The following is a 24,752-nucleotide window of genomic DNA, read 5'->3' as shown; positions in this document are numbered from 1 at the left end:
TGTGTTTGTCAGTTTGAGTAAATATGTCTCTGTTAATTGTTTAGATTTTAGCCAGCAGTGGTGTGTTCTGTGGAAATTGATGTTTGTAAGCCTAGGGGGTAAGGGTCTAATGAATGATTCAATTTAATTTCTACCTTATTCAAGAGATAGGCCTATCTTACATTTAGGGAATCAAGGTATAATAAACCTTGGTGTAACGATAAGTGTTGGTTGAATGGATTAGTTATAACCATGATTGAGCAATCACTTGTGTAACCTATCACTGTGGTTGACAAAGTACATTATTGCAGTGTGAGTTTCATTAGGTTTTATGTCTTCAAATTGACCTGCTGGGATTTAAGAGTTGCTTGTGACCTTGTGGGTGTATTGAAGACAGCACCACATTTCTCTAGTTTCATGGAGAGCAGTGTGTGTTAGATAAGATACCTGTGTTCGGCTCATTCTGAGACTGGACTCTGTACACAGACACAGCCATTCCTTAACTCCCGATAAGATAAGACCAGTCTGAATAAAGGAGGAAACAACTTAAAAGAAGAGTTTTCTCTTTATTTGTCAGTTGCAAATAAATTGCTGCTCAGCATTTACTTTCAGTTAAAAAATTACATTCAAGGATAAATACTTTTTTTGGTCCCAAAATAAATAATACCCTGAAGAGGTGTCATGTTCTCTCAGGGAAAAAACACATCCACACGGGCTATTGCAACATGTCATGTGTCTAATAAAATGTGAATGATGTTTGTCACCTGATTGTCGATAGACCGCAATAAGGACAAGTTAGAAAGGGTAAGTAGTTTAGGTGCAAAAGGCACAAAAAGGAAAAGATTGTTGCTAAACTGGCCAAATGATGTACTTGATCCTAAGACCTCATAGGGTGGAGGAAGGAATGTTTTAGTATTACAAAACCTATTGGAGGGGAGGGGGCCTCAACACAGACCGTGTGCTTGTGAGATTCATGTTTTCAGTTTCCTCATATCAATGGTGTGGAGCTTATTTAGTATTTTCTTTCTGCTCGTCTGAGCAGGGATCCATCTTTTTTATACATGACGAAAAACTATGCTGTGGGAAGTTTTCATTACAATCATCTCTCAGTTTTCAGTAGACATTCACACTTTATGAGAAGAGATGACATTTAACAGCAATGGCCTGTTGGATTAAGTAGGAGCTGAGAAACCAGAGAATGTTGCTGAATTGAATTGTAAAAGGTCTGTGCTCTTAGAAATTAAGAAAAATATATACGTAACTTTAGATATGTTTTATATCTCTGCACTGATAAAAGAAATGTGTACACTTTAACCCTGTTTTTAACAATCATTAACACTCTTCAAAAGCATTTTTATTATGCTATTATAAAATCTGTCTCCCTTGTTCAGTGTTTAGAGTCCAGAGTCTTGTGCTTCCTCCTGCACTAATGCCTCACGATCTCACTGAGTTTCATCTTTGCTTACTCCAGTAATTAAGAGCCTGTGTGTGTGTGTGTGTGTGTGTGTGTGTGTGTGTGTGTGTGTGTGTGTGTGTGTGTGTGTGTGTGTGTGTGTGTGTGTGTGTGTGTGTGTGTGTGTGTGTGTGTGTATATATATATATATTTTGGGTTTTACTATCCTTGTGGGGACCAGAAGTTGGGACATTTCGCCGGTCCCCACGAGGAAAAAGGCTATTTTAGGCTTAGGAGTTAGGGTTAGAATTAGGGTTAGGCTGAGGATTAGGTTTTGGGTTAGGTTTAGGGTTAGGGGTTAGCAAAAATAGGATTTTGAATGGGAATCAATTGTTTGGTCCCCACAAGAATAGTAAAACAAGCATGTGTGTGTGTTGTGTGTGCATGAATTTGTTTCACCCCTTTTGCATTTCTTTCACAGTATGTAACAATCATTTTTGACAAAACACCGCCAGCTTGTCGACCATTGAATAGTTTGGGATGTTTCTGACTCTAGTCTAGTGACTCCAAAAAACACAAACTAGAACAAAAGTTTTTCCAACCACACAATCCCCACCATGTTAGCCAACCACACCAGTGTTTTTTCATTAAAACATTTTATATTTTCGCTCAGAGCACTGATTCAGAGTTGGTGGAGAAATCTGACATTGAACAAGGTGCAGAGTTCCACTCACTTGTATACTTTAGTACGGGTTTAATGATAAATCAGTGCTGCCACATAACATGGAGCTCACACTGACGAGCCAATGAGAATAAGTGCATTCATGGGAAGTCACGTTGAGGTCAAATAATCATACATTCAGTGGTAATGACAAATGGAATGGTGGATTTACAAATGCGTTTTACAATGTGTGCTATGCTGTCATTGGCACAGTTTTTGTGTGTTGACTGTGTTTGTGAATGGAACAAACGAGAATTACGAGTGTGTTTCACTGTAGCCCTACCTTGAGTGTGAGTCTGTGGAATCAGGATGTTGGATTGAGGGGCAGGGCGTTGAGACTGTTAAATATTGACTGGGAGTGTAATAATTAACTTGGCTCCCACTCCTGATCTCTCTTAAACTGGCCACTCTCTCTGCCATTGCATTGCTGACAAATGCACCCTAAACTCCTTATCCTTTCTACCTCTCCTCTTAGTGAGGGTGTCTTTGTATATGTTCATCCCTGTTTTGCCTTCTGTCAGACTTTTCTGCTACATTAGACCGCTCTTTCCTTATTTCTGCCTTTCTATCCTTGCACCCCCCAAAAGCTGACGCTCCCTAACCTTTGGCCTCGTGCTATGAAAGCCATCGGGCCAGGCTCGGCTGCATCTGAAGGTGAGTACTGCGCTTGTATGATGTTTGTCTTTGTGAATGTGTTAGCACATATTTAGGACTTACATTTCCTACAACTGTACACTCACAAGACATGTTAGATAGGATAAGAATAATCTTAAGGCCTAGTTCAGTCAAAAACGTGATTATCCTGTGTTTCATATATATTTCCACATTATGATGTTGAAATAATACTGTGAAAGTAAAAATTATGATAATGCTCTTTTAATGTAAGAGCTGTTTGAAAAGACCGGCTAAAATTTCAGCCTGTTTTGTAAGGATGGCGTTTTGGCCAATTCGTTAATAGACCAATAAGAAAGAGAGTTCCAAACCTCTCTGCCAGTAACAGCTAGTTTTCCCCTCCCCACTCAGACCCCTCCCAGACAGTCCTAGCTAAATTCTTGCTTGAGAAATTGCTCTTTGCTAAGAAGCTATTTTTGTTTCTTTTTGACCATTTTAATTGAAAACAATCACAGTAAGGTACTTAATTATAACCCAGAAATGATTTGATATTGAGATAAAAATGTCTGCATTGGACCTGTAAAGGCGTGAAACTGAGATTCCTATGTATCCATCCACAAAAGATGGCAACCCATCCCATGCCAACCTTTGTTCGCAAGATAAACTCAATATCAGTCTTTGCCTTAAAATGGAAAACATAACGTTATTATCTTACAAACCTCAATACTTGATTTTTCTACTTCCAGTTTCAAAGGCTAAACGGCTGTCCTAACAAGAGGCTGTTTGAATAAGGGGACAAGTTTCGCCACATAGGCCTACAAACATCATTTGACATTCCACTGTTTTATACAGTGACAGCTGGAGTAGAGCAGTTTCAGGGAAAACAGATGGTTTAAAATCAGTTCCTTACAACCAGAGAGTATTTCGAGATATACATTTAACAGATTTAATTATATTTCTGTCATTCAATGTCCTTGTGTGTGTGTGTGTGTGTGTGTGTGTGTGTGTGTGTGTGTGTGTGTGTGTGTGTGTGTGTGTGTGTGTGTGTGTGTGTGTGTGTGTGTGTGTGTGTGTGTGTGTGTGTTTGTGTGTGTGGAATATGGTTATTCATTATTAGGGAAATTGTTGAAAACAGATGGTTTAAAATCAGTTCCTTACAACCAGAGAGTATTTCGAGATATACATTTAACAGATTTAATTATATTTCTGTCATTCAATGTCCTTGTGTGTGTGTGTGTGTGTGTGTGTGTGTGTGTGTGTGTGTGTGTGTGTGTGTGTGTGTGTGTGTGTGTGTGTGTGTGTGTGTGTGTGTGTGTGTGTGTGTGTGTGTGTTTGTGTGTGTGGAATATGGTTATTCATTATTAGGGAAATTGTTATATTTAGTATGAGAAGGCCAGGCTCCTTGTGTTTGTTACTGTTGATATAGTGTGCCGTTTCACAGGGGCCAGCGTTTAAACATGAAGACCAATTGACAAAGTTGTTAATATATAAGAAGAAGAGTCGCTCTTGCTGCTGGTGATTCTCTGATCCACCTCTACGCAGACGACACCATTCTGTATACTTCTGGCCCTTCTTTGGACACTGTGTTAACAAACCTCCAGACAAGCTTCAATGCCATACAACTCTCCTTCCGTGGCCTCCAAATGCTCTTAAATGCAAGTAAAACTAAATGCATGCTCTTCAACCGATCGTTGCCCGCACCCGCCCGCCCATCTAGCATCACTACTCTGGACGGTTCTGACTTAGAATATGTGGACAACTACAAATACCTAGGTGTGTGGTTAGACTGTAAACTCTCCTTCCAGACTCACGTTAAGCATCTCCAATCCAAAAATAAATCTAGAATCGGCTTCCAGGTTTTCGCAACAAAGCATCCTTCACTCACGCTGCCAAACATACCCTCGTAAAACTGACTATCCTACCGATCCTTGACTTCGGCGATGTCATTTACAAAATAGCCTCCAACACTCTACTCAGCAAATTGGATGTAGTCTATCACAGTGCCATCCGTTTTGTCACCAAAGCCCCATATACTACCCACCACTGCGACCTGTATGCTCTAGTCGGCTGGCCCTCGCTTCATATTCGTCACCAAACCCACTGGCTCCAGGTCATCTATAAGTCTTTGCTAGGCAAAACCCCGCCTTATCTCAGCTCACTGGTCACCATAGCAGCACCCACTCGTAGCACGCGCTCCAGCAGGTATATTTCACTGGTCATCCCCAAAGACAACTCCTCCTTTGGCCGCCTTTCCTTCCAGTTCTCTGCTGCCAATGACTGGAACGAATTGCAAAAATCACTGAAGCTGGAGTCCTATATTTCCCTTACTAACTTTGAGCATCAGCTGTCAGAGCATCTTACCGATCATTGCACCTGTACATAGCCCATCTGTAAATAGCCCACCCAACTACCTCATCCCCATACTGTTATTTTTTTTTTCTTCTCCTTTGCACCCCAGTATCTCTACTTGCACATTCATCTTCTGCACATCTATTACTCCAGTGTTTAATTGCCAAATTGTAATTATTTTGCCACTATGGCCTATTTATTGCCTTTCCTCACTAATCTTACTACATTTGCACACACTGTATATAGACTTTTCTATTGTGTTATTGACTTTACATTTGTTTATCCCATGTGTAACTCTGTGTTGTTTGTGTCGCACTGCTTTGCTTTATTCTGGCCAGGTCGCAGTTGTAAATGAGAACTTGTTCTCAACTGGCCTACCTTGTGAAATAAAATAAAAAATAAGAAGAATGTAAGCCGTTTAGCAGATGCTTTTATCCAAAGCGACCTACAGTCATTTTGACATTTTAGTCATTTAACAGACACTCTTATCCAGAGCAACTAGGGTTAAGTGCTTTGCTCAAGGGCACATTGACAGATTTTTCACCTAGACAGCTCAGGGGTTCGAACCAGCAACCGTTCGATTACTGGCCCAACGCTCTAGGCTACATTTTACATAGGGGTGGCCCCAGCAGGAACCAAACCCATGACATTCAGCATTGTAAGAAACATGCTCTACCGACTGAGCCACACGGCCAACACACAATGATAAATGGATGAGAGATAGAAAATATGAAAAAGGCAGTGTTTGAGAGTGTGCCTGACAACAAGTGCGATGAGTCAGACAGGGCCGTCAGGGTCAGTGTCACCGTTTTTTAATTGCTTTATTGTTTTGTTTTTCCCAAAATAGAGAGGTTTACTGCGAGGAAAAGTCTTCAGGGGTATCAGAGCAGGAGAGGGAATGCTGAGCATGATAGGGGAGAGAAATTTAAAAAAAGAAATGAGTAACAATATTCCATCAGGAATAAATTATCAGTATACCAAACACTAAATACATTTGATGGTGAAGTAAAAGTAGGATTAAAAAGGGAACATAGTTATTGAGAAGCCAGACACACCCATTTTGTTCAACTTGTGTTCACAATCCTCAATGCACCCTTATGTTGACAGCCACCATAAAAACCCTGTTATCTAGACAGGCCTTGGCCCTTGTGTGCTATGATGTTGACTATAGCCGGTCATAAAGATGGTAGAGGGGGAATGACAGGTCAAAGTCAGTTGCTATTGCAGGCTCATCACATGTACCAGTACCGAATGACTAAGTCAGAGTCCTGCCTTAACCCCACGTAAATTCCCTGTATTTGACCTTATATGTACTTCTGTTTCAGGTATTTCAAAGTGAGATATCATACACCCACCAGAAACAACTGAAGGTGTGACCTCAATATATGGGACTAGCTAAATGTTGCATGAATGCAGTAATATCGTTATCCTGTAGGAGGCATAGTGTGCTATGAACAGCTTGTGGACAAATCTGGTGCTTGCTGGCTGTAACAGCAACTCCATGTGGAAGTTGTCTGTGTTCCAGTGGAGATGCTGTTACCTGCAGAGAGTCACCCCCTAGCCAGCTCTGACATAGAATCAATGTTTAGAATATCACAGTCCTTGTTTATTATGGCTGTTCTGATGTTTCTCCTCTTTCGGTTGAACTCAGTTATATCTGCTTTCACCACATTGTCATGTATTTTTTTATGATAAATGTTGTATTATTAAGGACAGTCTCTAGACCATTCAAGAGATATGGGCTCCTTGTTTTCAATGACAACATCATGTGAAGATATGTATGCCCTCCAAACTTTGGTTTGAATTCAGAGTAGGGATGCATGGGATGCATGGTGATGACCTATGAATTGACAGCCAGTGTTTGCAACACAACTGCCTGTCAGTTCTGTAGGCCACTGCTGTGTCTATCCTACTGAGCACACACAGGGGTTTAGATGGAGCAAAGGAACTCATTGATATGTTTGATAAATTGTCAGAAACCTATGATGTATTTATGAAACCACTGATAATATTCTGTATAGTATACATTTGCAAGTTATTTGAAGACAATACAATTGCTTTGTTGCCAACCTTGGAAATAAAGATTGAAAAAACACTCTCTGATTGTTTAAATAATATAATTAAGCAATAAGGTCCGAGAGGGTGTGGTATATGGCCAATATACCACAGCTAAGGGCTGTTCTTAAGCACGACGCAACACGGAGTGCTTGGATACAGCCCTCAGCCGTGGTATATTGGCCATATACCACAAACCCCCGAGGTGCCTTACTATTATAAACTGATTACCAAAGTAATTACAGCAGTAAAAATAAAGTTTTTGTCATACCCGTGGTATATGGTCTGATATACCACGGCTGTCAGCCAATCAGCATTCAGGGCTCGAACCACCCAGTTTATAATACCTGTTATAAGTGCATGAGAGTTAGTGAAAAAAAAATCTCTATAAATTCAAGAATTTTACAGACGTCTAGTCTGGTAGAAGGTTAGTATTCCTGAGTGTTGCCACAGGGTGAGGGGTGTTTTAACATAAACCTGCCAGGGAGGGGCTTTTAAAAGTGAAAGCAAAAATATTCCCAGATGTACTACTATAAGACTCTCCACTCCCACACCTTTTACCCAATCTTACCTTATCACTTAGCTCTACTAATCTTCCTAAGGTCTCCTCTGTTTATATGAAATCACCATTGTGCTGGGGAAACACCCAAAAACGTCATGAACTTACTTTAATTTTCACATTGCGGTCCCTGGATGACTCACTTCAGGAATCTCACAGAGATATTACCAGTCAGAGGAGTTTCATAGTGCACTAAATAAGAAATATATTTTGTGTGTGTGTGTGATATGTCAACAGTGTCAATAGTTTGACCTCAACAGTAAACTCCATGAAGAAAGAGGACTGACTAAGTAGAGTTAGAAAAATGTAAGTGTCACAGTGATACAATAATCCAAAATCCAGATTTTTTTTGACCACATTGTAGAACACTGAAATTGAGTTTTGAGACACTAAAAACAATCATAGTCAAACATGGTACAGGTGTCATCTATAATGCATGGATAACAGAAAGGAAAACACAGCACACTGCTGCTCATGTTCCCAGGTGATATTTATTTAGCCTGTGGATCAAGGAAGATTCCCTTTGAAGCAGTTTCCGGTAATAAACTTGCCCAACAGGTCTATTTCTTAAACATGTTCCTCTGCCCTAGGTAAGGGATTATCATTTGTCCAAACACAGGCCAAGGACTTTGATACATTTATAGACTTTCAAACGTTTTCTGCAGTTTGAGATTGACTGAGTCTTTTGTTAATGGGGTTGCTCCCTATGCACCTGCCAATGTTAATCTATTGAACGATATTAATAACCAGACAGGAAACAATGCTAATGTTTCTCCCATTGATAACCTGAATGACAATGAACCTGACTCTCACCCTGAGGAGATGAATAAGGAAAAATACATATTTTAAGAGGAAAAGCAAATTTTTACCACCCAAAAGAAATCCCTCTCTTGAGACATATTTCCGCCTAGTTGAGAAAGATGCACATAATCTCCTGGCTAAGAAACAAGAATACAAGGTATTCCACAATATGTCCAAAGCAGAGAAATAATCTCTTATGGAACTGAAAAATTACTCCAGTATCATTATAAAACCTTCCGACAAAGGAGGTGCAATAGTGATACTAAATGCAGCAGACTATGAAAAGGAAACTCTGATGATGAATTTTTACAAAAGACTCCCAAAGCACCCTTCTAATCAATTCAAATCGCTGATCCATGATAAAGTGTCACAGTTTTTTGAATGAAGGGGAAATTACAAAGACAGAATATGAGTTTATGAAAGTTGACTGTCCAACCACACCTGTCATATACGCTCTACCCAAAATTCACAAGAGCATGACACCACCTATACCAGGCAGGCCCATTGTGAGAGGTAACGGATCTCTGACAGAGAATATCTCTACCTTTGTAGACCATTTTGTGAAACCTGGGGCGATCTCCCTCCCCACATACTCTAGAGACTCTATTGATTTTATTAATTTGTATAAATCTGTGGACCATATACTTAAATTCTATTCTGTGTACTTTCGATGTTACCAGTCTATATACTAACGTCCCCCATCAGGGCGGCCTAGAGGCCCTCATGTTCTACCTCAATGAACGTCCCCCTAATGCTCTACCCAGGACCAATTGTATTGTGGACTTGGCTGAACTGGTACTAACCTCCAACTATTTTCTCTTCAGAGGAGACTTCTTCCTCCAGACCAAAGGGACAGAGATGGGGAGCACTAGGGCTCCTAATTATGCTAACCTATATCTAGGAATGTTTGAAAAACAGGTGGTGCTGAATTCAGACCTTAACCTTTCTCTCTCCAATATTCTCCTAATTCTGAGATATGTGGATGACATTTTTGTGATCTATACAGGCACCCAGGAAGAACTTTTGGAATTCCATGCTAAACTCTATGAATGAACACCTTCACTTCACCATTAACTATGACCTATCACAAATCAGTTTTCCTGATGTGATGGTTATTAAGGGCAACACCTCCCTCTCTACAGATCTCTATAGGAAACCTACAGACAGAAATACCCTCCTTAGAGGTGACAGCTTTCATCCATGTCCACTTATTAAAAGTCTCCATATAAGTCAATTAAGTCGTATCAGAAGAATATGCAGCTCTGATGCCTCATCAGAAACAGACCACGGACCTCACACAAAGATTTAAGGAAAGGGGGTACAAAGACAATTGGGTAAAACATGCCAATTATCATTTTGAAGGACTAACACAGTTGGAAAACCTTCAACCAAAAGTCAAAGAAAAAGCAGAACATGTCCCATCATGCTTCACCCAATACTCACCATTGGGGAAGGCATTTAAAGACATTATCTGGAAGCACTAGTACATTATTGATACTGACCCACAATTGAAACCCATTTTTAAATATCCCCCACGTATGGTTTTTAAAATACCCACAAACGTGAGAGATATTGTGTTAAATCTAATTACCCACCAGAGAAAAGGGAAACTTTTCTAATTACAAATCTACTTACAAATGTGGCCAATGTGCTCAATGCAGCTTCACGTACAAATGCAACTAATTTACCCACCCCCACACAGGACAAAGATTTAAGATCATGGGCCTGATTACCCCTATGTCCACGAGTGTTATTTACATGTTGAAATGTCCTTGTGGTCCGTCTTACATAGGGAAAACCCGTAGAAGCCTTAAGACACGGATCAGTGAGCACTGCAGCAATATACAGACAGGTGAAACAAAACATCTGGTTGCTGCTCATTTTGTACAAGCTGGCCATCCTATTAGATCTCTGAGATACATTGGAATAGAAATGGTCAAGATGTCACGCAGGGGAGGGGACATTGAGAGGAAACTTCTTCAAAGGGAATCTTTCTGGATCCACAGGCTCAACACACTGTCTCCTCTTGGCCTTAACGAGGAGTTTGACTTGAAACCATTTTTATAGTTTCAATATTTCTAAATTGTGTTTTTTTTTACCCTAATTGAATATTGTATGTGTATGTATATTACTGTAAATATTGATCACGTTCCCTGTGTATGATTATATTTTGATACATTGAATGTTAATATTGTGAAACTATGTTATACATTTTTTACCTCCTGTTTCAGGAAGTGATGGCACTGAGTACTGCCCCATTATATATATATATATATATATATATATATATATATACACAAATCAGTTTTCCTGATGTGATGGTTATTAAGGGCAACACCTCCCTCTCTACAGATCTCTATAGGAAACCTACATATATATATATATATAGGACCTTCCACCCACACCGGGGATATGGATGCCTGATGAAGACATAAGGGTCGAAACGTTGTTGTAAATAAATATTACCTGGGACCATGAGCAGCAGTGTGCAGCGTTTTCCATGAGTTTGCTTACAACTCCAGAACCTGCGGAAAGTACCTGGATGTACAGTTGAAGTCGGAAGTTTACATACACTTAGGTTGGAGTCATTAAATCTCGTTTTTCAACCAGTCCACAAATTTCTTGTTAACAAACTATCGTTTTGGCAAGTCGGTTAGAACATCTACTTTGTGCATGACAAGTAATTTTTCCAACAATTGTTTACAGACAGATTATTTCACTGTATCACAATTCCAGTGGGTCAGAAGTTTACATACACTAAGTTGACTGTGCCTTTAAACAGCGTGAAATTCCAGAAAATGATGTCATGGCAATAGAAGCATCTGATAGGCTAATTGACAATTTGAGTCAATTGGAGGTGTACCTGTGGATGTATTTCAAGGCCAAACTCAGTGCCTCTTTGCTTGACATCATGGGAAAATCGGCCAAAACCTCAGAAAAAAATTTGTAGACCTCCACAAGTCTGATTCATCCTTGGGAGCAATTTTCAAACGCCTGAAGGTACAACGTTAATCTGTACAAACAAGTATAATACGCAAGTATAAACACCATGGGACCACGCAGCCGTCATACCGCTCAGGAAGTTCTGTCTCCTAGAGATGAACGCACTTTGGTACAAAAAGTGCAAATCAATCCCATAACAGCAGCAAAGGACCTTGTGAAGATGCTGGAGGAAACAGGTACACAAGTATCTATATACACAGTGAAATGAGTCCTATATCAAAAAAAACCTGAAAGGCTGCTCAGCAAGGAAGAAGCCACTACTCCAAAACCGCCATAAAAAGCCAGACTACGGTTTGAAACTGCACATTCATCTCTAGGAGACAGAACGCGTCTCCTTCCTGAGCGGTATGACGGCTGCGTGGTCCCATGGTGTTTATACTTGCGTACTACTTGTGTGTTTGTACAGATGAACGTGGTACCTTCAAGCGTTTGGAAATTGCTCCCAAGGATGAACCAGACTTGTGGAGGTCTACAATTTTTTTTCTGAGGTCTTGACTGAAATTTCTTTAGATTTTCCCATGATGTCAAGCAAAGAGACACTGAGTTTGAAGGTAGGCCTTGAAATACATCCACAGGTACACTTCCAATTGACTCAAATGATGTCAATTAGCCTATCAGAAGCTTCTAAAGTCATGACATTTTCTGGAATTTTCCAAGCTGTTTAAAGGCACAGTCAATTTAGTGTATGTAAACTTCTGACCTACTGGAATTGTGATACAGTGAATTATAAGTGAAATAATCTGTCTGTAAACAATTGTTGGAAAAATTACTTGTCATGCACAAAGTAGATGTCCTAACCGACTTGCCAAAACCGGTAGTTTGTTAACAAGACATTTGTGGAGTGGTTAAAAAACAAGTTTTAATGACTCCAACCTAACTGTATGTAAACTTCCGACTTCAACTATATGTTCTTCAGCTTTTATCTATAATGCATTACATGATTTATACACATGTATGCATAAAGAACAATTAGGCACTTATAAAGAAACGTCTCTGTTGGAGGACGAAATGGCAGGCTTTGACACAGGCATTTACATTATTGTTACTATTAAAATCTTTATTTTGCCTTGACAGCTGACAAAAAAAGAACTTCCCTAATTTTGTTGTATAACCCACAGTAAAACAAGGCATGAACTTCAGTTTCAATAGAACCATCGTTACAAAAAGTACATACACATTTATCTAGGGAGTGTTTGTGTATCGACCAGTCGGGGCCACTCCACACAAATGTTGCTAAAGTATGAGAAGCACACAATAACATAAGCGGTGGGGAAAAAAATAAACAATATCTTTGGGGAAATTTAACACTCCAAATTAGCCTAAATAATTCCCTAAATGTACTTTTTTCTCCTGGGATTTAAATATATATTTTTTTTAATTCAGGGTTTGTCATTATATAGCTCCTTCCTTGTTTTAGGCTATACTGCTTCCATTTAATAAATGTGAATAAAAAAAAGTATATTATTATCTGCCCTGTTGTCAGGCCAAAATGGTTGGGGTTTCTCTTGCAAATTCATAAAGCATGTGCTCATCAGACTTGTAGAGAGGGGTATTTTTATTTAGTTAGTGTGTTCTAGCTAGCTAGTGTGCATGTAATTACGTAATGCATTTAGTGACACAATACTAATAGAGAGAAATAGTAATGACGTCTTTTGTAGGCACTAACTCCGCCATGAATGGAGTTTTTGGATAAACGGCAAAAGATAAGGTCTGTGGTAAACACAGGCTTATGAGATTTTATACGTTTTGTTCCATTAGATAATCTTCATCAGCTAACGTCACGTTTTGTGAAATTTGAAGCATTTATTTAATTTTAAAAAGCACATAAAGGCTTCATTATTCATAAAGGTCATGTTAACTGACTGATATTATCTCATAGAACAAAACGTATAAGATCTCGTAAGCCTGTGTTAACCTCAGAATTTATTTTTGGCATCTATCCCAAAATGCTATTCTTTCCTCATTCATGTAAGAATCACCAAGTACATTTACACATACTCAGAAGTTTACTTGGTGATATAGTGTTGCTAGTGACAGACAACATTTACAGACAGAATACAGACAACAGAGTTTAAACAAAGTTTACATACATTATATACAACTAGGTAGAGTGAGCATAGAGCTATAAAGAGAGAGAGCAGATATATAAATGTACAGTGGGTGTACGGTTGATATACAGTGGGTATACAGCTGATATACAGTGGATGTAGAAATGTATAGTATCAGTATGAATATATCTAAATGCAGAGAGATGAACAGAGTGCAATGCAGTATAGTGCAGTTATTTTGTGTACAAATCAGAGATGGCTTGATGCGGTGTCCAGAATAGAGTTCATAGTTCTTTAGATTATCTTTCCTGTACGCTTCCTTGCCCTGGAGTCATGCAGGATTTCGATAGAGGGCAGGTGGCAGCCGATGACCCTCTCTGCAGACCGCACAGTGCGTTGCCGTTTGTCCTTGCAGCTGCAAGATGTAGACCCAAAACAGATGGTGATGGAGGAGGTGAGGATGACTCAATGATTGATGCATTAAACCGGATCAGGATTGACTGGGAGATTTAGTTTTTTCAGCTGCCGCAAGTAGTACATCCGCTGGTGTGCCTTCTTGGTGACTGCTGTGATGCTGTCTTCCCACTTGAAGTTGTGGGAGATTATGGTCCCCAGGAATTTGAATGATTCAGCTGTGCTAACAACTGAGCCATCAATCTCGAGGGGGAGAGATGGTTGCGGCGTTTTCTGTAGTCAACCACCATTTCCATGTTTTTTTCTGTTTTGAGTCCCAGGTTATTGTGACTGCACCAGGCCACTAACCGGTAGACCTCTCTACGTTACAAGGACTCATCGCCGTCTGTGATGAGACCGGCCAGAGTGGTGTCTTCTGCAAACTTCAGTAGTTTGACCGATGCGTTGTTGGAGGTGGAGTCATTGGCGTTGAGTGAGTATAGTAGAGGTGAGAGCACGCATCCATGTGGTGCATCGGTGCTGAGGGATAAAGAGTACGAAAGGTGTTTTCCCAGCTTCACGTGTTGTGTCCTGTTGGACAGGAAGTCTGATCCACTGACAGATGGAGCTGGACACGTTCAGCTGGGAGAATTTGTTTCGTAGCAGTTCTGGGATGATGGTATTAGTTTTTTCTGATTGCTTAGGCACGATCTTTGAAACTATAGGCTATTTTTGCAAAAGTCTACACACTAACCACAAACCCTTTCACTAAACCAGCAAAACAGTATACATCTCTTGCAAAAGCAAACAATTCTTGCAAAACTCTTCAAACTTTAAAAAGTTTTTGTTTTTGTGTCAATACAATACACACAAACCATAATTTGAATAAGCACACGAAGCTACGCACTGAAAGTATAAATGAAAAACACTTGGCTTTTTCTTTTTCTGTGTGCAGGGCATAGCAGTTTGCAAGAAAGTTTTGTCATTCATGTAGTAAACACACATACACACAGGTATCCAAATGTGTAAAGTATTGATGTGTATTCCGAACATAACACACTATCAATACAAATAAGGGGGAAAAGTGTTTTATATTTTTTTATGTTCTAACACTCCTCAAACAACAAAAGCGCAGTAGGAGAAAACAAAAACATTTGTGCGAGGAAAAAAAAGAACAGAAAAAAATTAGGCTACATCTCACCTTCTTTGTGGGTCTGGTCTTATCCAGGCCTGACATGATCCATGTCTCCACAAGCCTCCTCCATTGCCTGTAGAAGGGGTATGCGTTGATGGGGCTGGCGATCATACACCTTCCAACGCCATGCAGAGAAGAATTCTTCAATAGGATTCAAGAACGGAGATTATGGGGGAGATTGAGTGCGATGAAAAGTGGGTGACCTGTGAACCAATTGCGGACCACAGCAGCCCGGTGGAAACTAACATTGTCCCAAATGATAACATACCTGGGCTGCTCTGGCCCCTGGTCATTAGGGATTAGTCTGTTGTGGAGGGTGTCCAGAAATGTGATAATGTGTGCAGTGTTATATGGGCCTAGGATTGCATGATGGTGAAGGACACCGTTTTGACTAATAGCCGCACACATTGTTATGTTGCCACCACGTTGTCCCGGGACGTTGATGATGGCACGGTGTCCGATGATAATGGCCCCTTGTTTTTGCAATGTAGCACAATAGGAAAAGACAGGGATCAGTCAATATGATGTAGCACCATACACTTCCAGATCCAGTACCAATGATAGGATAGTATAACTTACCTGCACATATTCATATCTCAGTTGTTTTACACGGTCTGAGTTTCTTTCGAGAGGAACTCTGTACAGTACAGCTGCTTCATCCGAATTCTATTGAGTTTCAGTAGACGAGACAGTGCATAGAGACTCACTCTGTTGACGTTTTGGAATATGGTGTTATCTGCCATTATGTGGTCCTGCAGTTCTGAGTCTGATGCAGTTATTTGCAAAGACCATATTTATAATGTGGGTCCTGCTCTGGGGTGAACAGTCGTCCTATTCCACCAGATACGGGTTTACTTGCAGTTAACTAAAAACATTTGAATGGTTTTATTGATAGATCCTTCTCATTATGAAAGTACAGTACATATTACTGTACCAGTAAGACTACAGCACTTACAGTTACTTACCGGTTCTCATTTTGAAATATCTGGATGATACCTGCAACAGTATAGGGGCTCAGATTTGGTTGAACCCGTTGCTCAGCCTCCCTCATGTTCATCCCATGGTTGACAACATGGTCAACCACAGTCGCTCGGATTTCATCAGTTATTGTGTTCCTGACTCCCCTTCCCCGTCCTCTCCTTATAGCGGCTCAGATTTTGTTGAACCCGTTGCCCAGCCTCCCTCATGCTCATCCCATGGTTGACAACATGGTCAACCAGTCGCTCGGATTTCATCAGTTATTGTGTTCCTGACACCCCTTCCTCTTCCCCGTCCTCTCCTTCTCCCACGTCCTACTTCACCTCTTCCTCCTCTTACTTCTTCACCTCCTCGTCCTACTCTTCCTCGTGCTCCTCTAGTTCTCACCCCTCTTACTCGCTGTCCAATATTGGCCTCCATTGTTGTCCAAACCAAATGTTTACCTGTTGCCTATTTATAGTGCTCAAGCTCTGATTTGTAAGTGAACTCATTATCTGAAAGTGTTTTCACGTGTCAATGTGGAAAGGCAATTGGCGAAATAGTGTAGCAATGTAGAGACCAATGTTTACAGTTTTGCTAGAAGTGTGTTATTAAATTGCAAACTGAGTGTAAAGCAGAGAACGTGCATTCAGTTTGGCACACTTGGTAAATGCATTGGCTACAAGTGTTAATGGTTTCAGAGATAGTGCTTCAAGAATCACTGTTAGTGTTTAAGCATTCAGAAAAAACTGTAAATGCAGAGCTAAAGTCCAGAAACAATATCCTTGCATTCGTCTTTGGGTTATTGAGGTGTTTGAGAATGTAGTGTAGGCCCATGCTGATAGCGTCCTCCACAGACCTGTTAGTTCTGTAGGCAAACTGCAGTGGGCCGAGAGGGGTGTCAGTAATGGTTTTGAGATTTTCCCCATAGGAATGGATGAACTAACCAGAGATAACTCATTTGTGTTTTTTAGGACTGGCGAGCCCTATCACAGATGATCCATCATATTGATCACATACCCTAGTGGCCGCTCTAAGGATGAAAATAAATATCTTCAAAAATGGAAGGCAGTTGGGAGGAAGCAAGATCAGGTGGGACCATTCTAGCCAATGAGAGGGCAGATACACTATGAACTCTGACATTTATTTTTAACATGTATTTAACTAGGCAAGTCAGTTAAGAACAAATTCTTATTTACAATGACAGCCTACCCTGGCCAAACTCTAACCCGAACGAAGCTGGGCCAATTGTGCACCGCACTTTGGGACTCCCAATCATGGCCAGTTGTGATACCAGGATCGAACCAGGGTCTGTAATGACACCTCTAGCACAGAGATGCAGTGCCTTAGACCACTGCGCCACGATATAAAGTATTTTTTTCTGAAAGTGGCCGGGATGTCACGTGTCCGTGCTACTTATAACTTCTATTCGATCAAATAAACCACACGTTGCAAATAAGCCATTCCATTTTTGTTAACCAAATTCGACACTCTCGTTGACCTCCATACAAAAACTCATCGCTAGGTGAGTGGAAAAAACGCCAACTGCTGGAGAAGACAGATTTTGGGCCCAATTATAACTCGCGCTTTGCCTTTTACTCTGCTATACAGGCGTCATACTGAATCGATTCAATTATGCTGAGCCGCAAGACACCGGTCTATGGCCAGTAAGGTGAACGGGCAAAAGTGGTGAGGGAGGAATGCCTTTATCAAATCTAACAGTAATCTGCACCGCTCGGCCATGTTGTCAACAAGGCAGCACGGTGCATTGGCCAGAAACATACATCTCTTTTACATAAAATATATGTTTACATTTTAAAACTAGTTTTCATTGGGAAGGCAGATAAAGCGTTTTTATCAAAAGCAATCACGTTTGCATGTTAAAACACAGAATTCTACTCATTACTCATCGTGCATAATGACATCACTTTTGGTTTGAGTCGACTTCGCCGTGGACTTTGAACCGGGCACCTGGCTCACGATTGGGGGTTAGCCCTTTTCCAAAACGAATGCAATCAACTTTCACCCTGTGCAAAACACGCCTACCCTGGAGCCCGGGCAATATTAATCGAATCCCCTCACTGTTACACGCTTTTTGACGTTCCGCTAGGGAGGGCTCGAGACCTGACTGGAGAAGCACGGTTGTCTGACAAGAGACGGTTTCTTGGTCTGCTGCTAGCCTTGCGGTTTGAATTCCAGAGTTAGAGCAAACGTGTTTGATAGCTTCATTAATCTATTGTAAAAGTAAATAGCTTCGACCAGAAAAACCGTCTGTTAATTTGCACAAACTGTGGTAGCTAGCCGAAACCCTCAGACCGTTATCACATTATTCTGAGTGAAGAGGAGACACTGAGCGAGCTAGCTATTAAAGACACTTAGAAAGCTAACCGTCTGGCTGGCTAGCAAACTTACTAATTCAAACTTTCTACCTCATCGGGGAGAGACATAGGACCGTTATCCAGCGATATAAACAGCTGTACTTAATTGAACTACTACCGTTGCATTGAGATAACAAGTACATCTGCAATATTTGCGAATTCGGGCACCATGTTTAAAAGGGATGGCAAGAAGGACCCAGAACTATTCCAAAATGTCTCTGAAGGGCTGAAAAAACTGTACAGGACCAAACTCTTTCCTTTGGAAGACACCTACCGCTTCCACGATTTCCATTCACCCGCTTTGGAAGATGCCGACTTTGACAACAAGCCTATGGTGCTCTTGGTTGGCCAATACTCTACAGGTAAAACCACATTTATCCGGCATCTAATGGAGCAAGATTTCCCCGGCATGCGGATAGGGCCCGAACCGACCACCGACTCCTTCATAGCGGTCATGCATGGAGAGCAGGAGGGGCTGATCCCAGGCAACGCTCTAGTAGTTGACCCCAAGAAACCATTCAGAAAACTCAACGCTTTTGGCAACGCTTTTCTTAACCGGTGAGTCCCAGTCCAGTGTAACTACTTAGCGAAATACTAGTTTATTTGGACAGCTAACTGGGAATATTTTATAAATTCCCCCAGCCAGGGAATTAAAAAGATGGCCTGAGTTAGCACTTTTGGTGGATAGCTAACGTTAGCTAGCTCTTCTCTATTGATTCTCATATTTGCTCGAGAATCACCGGATAATCATTTAACTTTTTTTTCTCTCCATATATTCATATTTGGTATCTTATTCATTCTTATCCTCGGTTCAGTGTGTGACAGTATGGAGCGGAGTGGCTGTGTGTTTACGTTGAAGAGCCACCTCTACTCAGCCCATGTCCTTTGACTGAGACTGATCGATTTAACAAGTTTACTACCTGAACAAAATACTCCCCCTCCTATCTATGCTTTCATAATACTCTCACACAGAGCTGTCATGGGAGTATGACGAATATTATTAAGGTCGTCTCTTAAAGTGAAATGGGGTGTGGTCAATAGGTCCATCCTGTTTTGACATCACCTTGCAATCAACTTCTGTACATTAATGCAAGAGCTGGCATAGCTTATGTAAGAAATGAGAATCAACTCTGATAGTAGCTAGACTATTACCCTTACTCTGACTGAGAGAAAATGTGTGATCTATTAATTACACTGTACGTATTGTAAGTATGATAATTGTATTGCAGAATGTCTCCTCCCCTCAGAGGACCCATGACACAGCCACTGTCCTGGTACAAGCTGCGGAAGCGGCTGTTGGGTTTGATCAATTATTAACTGGTGCTGCTTTCATTGTTACATTGATTCCCACATTCATGCAGAATACCTGGACAGACAGGGTAGAGTAGTACTTTACTAATCCCAATTTTGGACATTATTTTATCACTTCAGCATCAAATTGGTTAAATTACAAAGACCGGACCCGTATCAGTGAAAAAAAGGCATGATAAAACACCTGCATGTTAATAGCCAATAAATATGTAGTCTATCCTCCTGGGAAACTGCAACAAGTCATTAGAGGCCTCATAAATTTGTAATTTACACACCAATTCTACAATGTTGTATCCTGACCAACTATTGTTTTATTTAATGTATAACTGATGTCAGAAACATACTCATAATCTTTACAGTGGATTGTCAGTGTTATGGACCTTTTGCTTCACTAAAACTATGCTAAATCATGACCATCGCTCTGTGAATCATTTCACTTGCAACAGTCTATGGCGATTCCATGCCAGTGGGAGTGGAAAATATTTTTGGAATCTCGGATTGATCCAGCAATTCTCACAGTTCCTCCCATGAGGTTTCTATGTTTGACATGCATTTTAACATTTGTATCACAAACCATTTTTGAGGAAATCATGATGGAAGTGGCCCTTTTTTAGACCTATACATTCAAATCAAATTGTATTTTTCACATGCGCCGAATACAACACCTTTATCATATGTGAACCGTATATGATACAGACAACATCTTGGTGTCATACTACTTATAGTGTGCGCTAATTTATGGAGTACGTCTAGATTATGAAATACACCTTTTCGCATTCATTTATTCAACATAAAAAAATATGAATGTCAACTCAAATGGTTTATAGCTAGGTGGTGACAGATTTTCAGGCGATTATTAAAAAATCCACATATAGAACATTTGTATTTTCCCACCAGTGGTGCGTTTCCACCAAAACGATAATAAAATAAATCACGTCCCTGAACCAACACTTGCACTTGACTCCCCTCTACTGATAGTTTTTCCACAAACTGTTGCGTTAAATGGCAAATGTGCCTACTCTGGACTGGTCTTGGCACTTGTGCTCTAGCCAACAGCTCGCAGATACAGTGGGTAGGCTAGTCTACATGATGAGAATATTTTTCTGTCGAAGGGTTGTCAAGCATTGATCATCATGTCAACAGAATAAGACTCACCTCCATTTTCTCACATAATTAAATATATTAGTTAGGTTACACATTGAGCTGTGCTACTGAAGCTACATTTTGTGACTACCTGGACTGTGTGCATCACTTTATCCTGCATTCCAGTAGTGCATATGGAAAATAATGTTTTTGGGTGGCAGTTGAAAAGCAGATGTAGGCTTATCTTTTGCTTTGTGTAAAATGTTTTTTTTTATATATTATACTCACACACTCTTATGGATTTTGAAATATGAGAACAGAAAGACTGTACAACCCCAACCCCCTTACTTAAAATTGCCTTTGAAAGTTGAGGTGGATGTGTCATGTCACATGTCAGTGTTTTTAGCACTGTGTTCAGAACAACTCTATTTTCAATCAGTTGTGCTTTTCCCTTGGGTGTGACCCAAGTTGACACTAGCCTGCCACTTGAGGAATGGGATCCTCTGTATTGAATGTCGTCATGTGTAGGGAGTGGGGACTGGGGTTTTAACAGTAAGAGGGAGTGGTGATGCTCTCCTGGGGAAGCGCTGATAAAAAGCTACAATAGCGGTACTTACCAGCTGAGTTTATACTTGGCTCTATGCGACTGTTACCCCCTGCCCTGAAACATTTGGCTCGTTAATTCACTATTTTAGTGCAGGGATTCTTAAACTCTTTCTGTGTCTGTGGACTGGTCAGGCTTTCTGAGCAGAAAGGCCAGAGTCAGACCCTTACTTCAGCTTTGCCTTGGCAGAAAGAACTCGGGTACTGAATCAGCCGTTTCTCCTTCAAACAATAGGCAGCTCATTGACCCGTAACGTGTTTCCTTTCTCTCTTGGCAATCATGCACAGCACTGTCATCCATAACCTTGCCGTTCTAGCCAGCCCCACTCTGCTGCATCTCTCAACCCCTAAACCCCCTAACAGTACTCCAGATGCATGATGAACCTGTCAGGGTGGTGTATGCTGCTGCTGTCAATGCCTCCCAGAGCCCCCTTTCTGTTTTTGACTTTACAGCTCACACACAGACCACGTCCGTTGGCAACCGAGCCAAGGGAACGCCAGGAATTCGGGATGAGAGTAGATGTGGGGAAAAAATTGAGGGAGCGGAGACTCTGAGGAAGAGACCCAACATAAATGGGGCTGGGGAAAATCTAAGGGAAACATCCAGGAAGGGTGGGTGTGTCGTGACGATAAGGGCTGCCTCTGGCTGAGTGATATGTGGAGGGTTGCAATTGAGGGGTTAGGGTTTTTTTTTTTTAATGTTATTTAATTTTATGACTGCAACCGGCAAGTATGTTTCAGGATTGGGTGATGGTGGCTGTGTGAGCGACATGGAGTGGTTTAGTCAGGAGTTATGCATACGCATCCAGATACACTGAGGAAACTTTTTCCATGATCAGATGAGGTAAGGGGTTAGAAAGATAAGACCTCTGCCATAATAAGGGAATTCCTGCCACTCTGTCACATTGAGGGGAGGGGAAAGCGATAATCGCTTTTTCCAGTATGCTCTGCTTTTTGCCATTTACTCTCATTTCTAAGAAAATGAGCTCATGTACAGGTTCACTATATCATTCCACTGAAGGCCCTTCACACAAGACTCTACTACATTTGAATTGCCTGACAGCGGATAGATAAGTCTATCTCGTCTTGTAAATGTCTAGTTTGCCAACTAAATGTACTGACTGCCTCTGAGGGTGGATGAAAAATGAAAGCTGCTTCAAGTACATGGTGTTCAAATAATCATGCAGGAGTCATGTGTTTATTGTTCTCCGGTGTTAAGGCCTAGCTAGCTGCCCAACATTTCCACAAGTGATTTTGTTGAACTCTTTCTCTAAATAGTTTTATAACAGAATGGACAAAGTGTGTGGGTGTGCTCGTTGTATTGAGTGTAGCATATGGTTTTGTGCCTTGATTTGGAGGGTCTCCTAAAACAATAGTCAGTCTATTTCTAGAGGAGCTGGACAGCTCAGATACAGCTCCTCATCTATTGTCTTGTAAGATGTCGGAGGATGTAGGTTTGCATCAAAGCTCAGTTCCAGTAATTTACTTGTCATCAGAACTTATAAATAAGCATAAATTAGATCAAATGTGTTGATAATGTGAATGGAAAAACAGGATCAACTAAACTATACAGTGATCCCTCGCCACTTCGCGGTTCACTTATCGCGGATTCGCTATTTCGCGGATTTTCATAATGCATTTTTTTTTTTTTTTTGGTGCATTGTGCTCTGCATTCTGATTCGCTAAAAACTCACTCCCGCTTCTTGTATCAAAACATGCTACGAATTGTGCTATCATTTTGTCGTCTCGTGCAGTTATGTGTACGTACATAAAACAGCTTGGCAAATTTACATTAAGTTGGCCAAATTATCTTGTAATTTCGAACATCTCCTAAACCCATAATGTCGACGAAACGGCCTGGACCGACAAAAGCACCTGCGGATGGGCCCAAACGGCGGAAGATGCTACCTATCTCAGATAAAGTTAAACTTCTGGACATGCTAAGGGAAGGTAAAAGCTATGCAGCTTTTTTTAATGACATGAGTCCGGATGACATAAACGCCCTGATTGATGGAGACGCACAGCCGCTGACCGATGCAGAGCTGGCAGAAATGACAAAGCCACAAAGCGACGATGAAAGAGAAGAGGGAGAAGAGGACACGAGAGATGAGGAGGAAGGACTAACGCTTGGTCGCTTAGCAACCATGGTGCGAATGGCCACTGAACTTAAGCGAGTAGCTGAGGAATGGGACCCTTTGATGAGCCGTTCATTACAGTTCTCCAACGTAATCGATGGTGGCATGTCGGTGTACAAGGATCTTTTTGCAAAGAAGAAAAAAGAGCGACAACAGCTGCCTATCACTATGTTCTTCTCCCGAACAAACACACCTGCACCGCGGGCTTCAGAAGAAGAGAACACTGCAGAGCGCAGTCAGGATGCAGCGGCCCAGTCTGAAGAGCAGTGAAACGGCCTACACGTGAGTCACTGTATTTGTATACATGTAATAGTTGCTAATTGTAAAAAAAAAAAAAAGTTTTCTATTTCGCGGATTTCACTTATCGCGGGTCATTTTCGGAACGTAACCCCCGCGATAAACGAGGGATTACTGTATATAAACGAGGGAATGTTTATTGGTTGCTCAGGGGGTAGAGGGGAATTCAGATGTGTGGAATAAATTTGACTAGTTGTGGAAAATACTGGAGATTAAGAAAAGGTCAGGAGTATGCGATACATGCCAAACAGGTGCGGTTAGATTACAATATCATTTTTCTGAACATTGTAAACACGAAATAAATTATAAGCATACCAGAATTTTTTGTTTTTGTAAAGCCTTTATTACAGAAAAGTTGCATTAATTTGTGAATTCAATTTCTGAAGTGGAACGGTTTAGGCCTATTTATTGTTTACGTTAAATATAGCAACCATTGAATAATTTTTTTTAACTAAAATGCTTGATTGCATTTCAAACTGACTTGTGTGATGACATGAACAAATAATTGATTGATACAGTAGCCTATATAAGTATTGAGATATAGGCCTAAGTTACGGTATTAAAGCTAAACAGGATGCGCTCTACAGCTCGATGGTGATTATACTAAGCCTGCTAATGATAATGACATATTATAACGATTGATGATGACAATAATAAGACAAATTTGTGAAATTGTTTATACGACGTGTTGTTGTTTTTTCTCCCCTCATCAATCCACACACCACCACATAATGACTAGGCAATTTTTGCAAATGTATTAAAAATATAAAACACACATTTACATAAGTATTCAGACCCTTTGCTATGAGACTTGAAATTGAGCTCAGGTGCATCTTGTTTCCATTGATCATTCTTGATGTTTCTACAACTTGATTGGAGT

At 40.6% G+C, this 24,752-nt stretch overlaps 1 protein-coding gene across 1 annotated transcript in view; it reads left to right on the top strand.

The window, feature by feature from the left end:
* The first annotated feature begins 18,163 nt into the window (after positions 1 to 18,163).
* Positions 18,164 to 24,752, top strand: part of ehd1b (EH-domain containing 1b) — a 33,013-nt gene continuing 26,424 nt past the window's right edge. The window contains exon 1 of the mRNA XM_038965088.1: positions 18,164 to 19,001. Within this exon, the coding sequence (XP_038821016.1) occupies positions 18,613 to 19,001 (389 nt within the window). The 5' untranslated portion in view covers positions 18,164 to 18,612. The remainder of the gene's footprint in view (positions 19,002 to 24,752) is intronic.

This window comes from Salvelinus namaycush, chromosome 26 (assembly GCF_016432855.1).
Source record: "Salvelinus namaycush isolate Seneca chromosome 26, SaNama_1.0, whole genome shotgun sequence".
Taxonomy (NCBI): Eukaryota; Metazoa; Chordata; class Actinopteri; order Salmoniformes; family Salmonidae; genus Salvelinus; species Salvelinus namaycush.
The sequence above is the reverse complement of the archived record's forward strand: the minus strand, read 5'-3'. Positions and strand labels throughout refer to the sequence as shown.